At 43.9% G+C, this 2513-nt stretch overlaps 1 protein-coding gene across 1 annotated transcript; it reads right to left on the bottom strand.

Annotated features, from left to right (window-relative positions):
- Window positions 1-359: 359 nt before the first annotated feature.
- On the bottom strand, window positions 360-2177 carry LOC122653599 (cytochrome P450 78A5). Its single transcript, XM_043847493.1, has 2 exons — window positions 1198-2177; window positions 360-997 (listed from the first exon to the last, which is right to left on the bottom strand). Exons 1-2 carry the CDS (start codon window positions 2152-2154, stop codon window positions 395-397), a joined length of 1560 nt encoding a protein of 519 aa, XP_043703428.1. The 5' UTR covers window positions 2155-2177; the 3' UTR covers window positions 360-394.
- Between the last annotated feature and the right edge of the window lie 336 nt (window positions 2178-2513).

The raw sequence follows: 2513 nt of genomic DNA, 5'->3' as shown, positions 1-2513 counted from the left end.
AGAGACTTGACTGTTTCCAGACTCAAACCCATGACCACTTGATAGCTAAAATTACAAATTAAAGATCCATTTACCATCACATCTGAAGAGAAATACTTGTCAATATAGAAAATCAGTCGCAAGTTGGCATTGTATATAATGAAACATGAGCCCAACCCAACATCCACATTCCACCATATCAGCAGCATCAGCAATACACAAAAGAAGGTGGAAGAAGGTAAAAAAGGCCCCAGAACAAAAGCCTCAAAACAAGAAAACCTAATTAACTAGCAAGTTTTTTCTTCACTAAACCTAAGTTCCAATCTTAATCCATCTATTACAACTAAGTAGAGTAAGTAACTTCTTCCATACACCCATCAAAAAAGAAACCACAGACCCAGAATCAAGGCAAACATCAAACATTCCTTGGAACAGCACCGCATACCAATGGATTCTTCATCTCAAGAGAAAGCTTCAGGCACTCGGACAAGTCCACACCAGAATCAGAAGGAACCCACTTGAAGTTCTGAAGCAACTGAGCCAACCAGAGCTGAACAGTAGCAAGACCCATAGCCTTACCAGGGCAGACCCTTCTCCCAGACCCGAAAGGTGCCAACCTCAGATTCGAACCCATAATGCTCACGTCTTCTTCCATGAATCGCTCAGGCTTGAACTCATTGGGCTCTGACCATATAGCTTCATTATGGGTTATCGCCCACATGTTCACCATAGCAGTTGTTCCAGCAGGGACAAAGTAGTTCCCAATGTGAACATCATGGACAGCAAGTCGGGCCCATGAGAGAAGGGGACCCGGAGGGTGCATTCTCAAGGATTCCTTCACTATTGCTTGCAGATAAGGGAGGTTCTGTAGATCAGAATCTGATACTATACGAGTAGTGCCCACAACAGCATCAATTTCAGATTGGGCTTTAGACTGGATTTCTGGGTGCAGCACCATTCTTGCAATAATCCACTCCAGAATAATGGCTACAGTATCTGTCCCTCTGAAAATCATCTCCTGTAAAAACAAAATCACAGAGTGGGTTTAATCAGTCACAGCTGTAAATAATAAAAGATGAAACAGAAATCACCAACACATCTAAAATGGGAAAATGGAACTTTAGAAAGATATTGGGCAAGGCAAAACAAATTACAATAATGATTAAAAGGAAAACAGAGATAAGAGAGGAAAATAGATTGAAGGAGAAGATGGCTAACCCAAAGAACAGCAATCATGTCTGACTGACTGAGCCTGTCTTCCTTCTCTAAGTCCAGCAGAACGTCGACGAAATCACCAACACTATCATCACCCAGAACCCCATTAACCCTCCTTCTCCTGTGCTCCTCAATTATCTTTCCCACAAACACATTCACCTTAGAGACAAGTTTTCGGCATCTTTTCCTCACTCCCTGCAAGTCCAACCTACCCAGAATAGGGAAATGATCGCTCCAGTTAAAGATCCCAAGTAACTCATACCCTTCACTGACCATTCTCTCCAGTTCAAACCCGTCTCCACCCTTCTTGAAATCATAACTCCTCCCGAACACACTCATCATCACGTTGTTGAGCGATCCATAATGCAGAACCATCTTCATCTCGACCTCTCCCTTCAACACCATCGAAGTCTTAATCTCCTCAACCATCTTCAAACCGATTTCACTCCGGGAAGTCCCAAAACTAGCGATTCTCTTTGGACTGAACAAATGAGTAGCCGATATTCTCCTTAAGTTCCTCCAATACTCCCCAAAGGGAGCGAAACCCATGGCTCGGTGAAAGAGCAAACCATAAGCAGATTCCTTAACAGGTCGATCAGAAAAGGCCGAACTGTTAAGAATATCTTTAGCAGTCTCCGGGTGAGTTGATACGATGAAACGAGTGAAACCCACAGAGAAGGCCATGAGTTGAAGGGCATTGAACCCTTGGGAGAGCTTAGCAAGAACACGGTGAGTCGCAGGGCCAGTGAAGGCGAATACCAACCCAAGGAGAGGAAACCCAGATGGTCCGGGGATTGCCATTCGAGCTTGAGCTTTCGAGAGAGCCCAAGCAAGCCCACCTGGAGCAAACCAGAAACCAAAGAGCATGAACAAAAGGAGTGCACAAGCTACCACTTCGATGCTGAGAACAGATGAATAAGCAGTTTGGGGGAAGAAGAGAAGCTGGTAAGCGGAAGACATTTTTGAAGCTCAAAGGTTGGTAGCTAAGAGATAGGAGGAGGGACAGCACAACACCCAGAGAAAGAGAGAAGGTGTGTGTGTGTGTGTGTGTTACGGAAGAAGAGGGAGAGGCGGAGAGCAGCTAGTACATGAGTCGTGAGGAAGTGGAAGGGCGGATTAAATAGAAAATGGAGGGTTTCGGTTTGAAAAAGGCTCGAAGTTTTTTTTGGCCAAAGTTTCAGGGAAAAAGAAAAGATTTTGTATAACGCAGCTCAAAAATGAAATTGCACACTATCAATGTTTATGTGAAAAGTGAAATGTCATCAAAACCCCTGTCTATTTTGTCAGATTCCAGAAAAGTCTTTTATTTGGCGTGGCTC

The sequence above is a fragment of the Telopea speciosissima genome, chromosome 3 (assembly GCF_018873765.1).
Source record: "Telopea speciosissima isolate NSW1024214 ecotype Mountain lineage chromosome 3, Tspe_v1, whole genome shotgun sequence".
Classification (NCBI taxonomy): Eukaryota; Viridiplantae; Streptophyta; class Magnoliopsida; order Proteales; family Proteaceae; genus Telopea; species Telopea speciosissima.
This window is presented reverse-complemented; position numbering and strand designations above follow the sequence as displayed.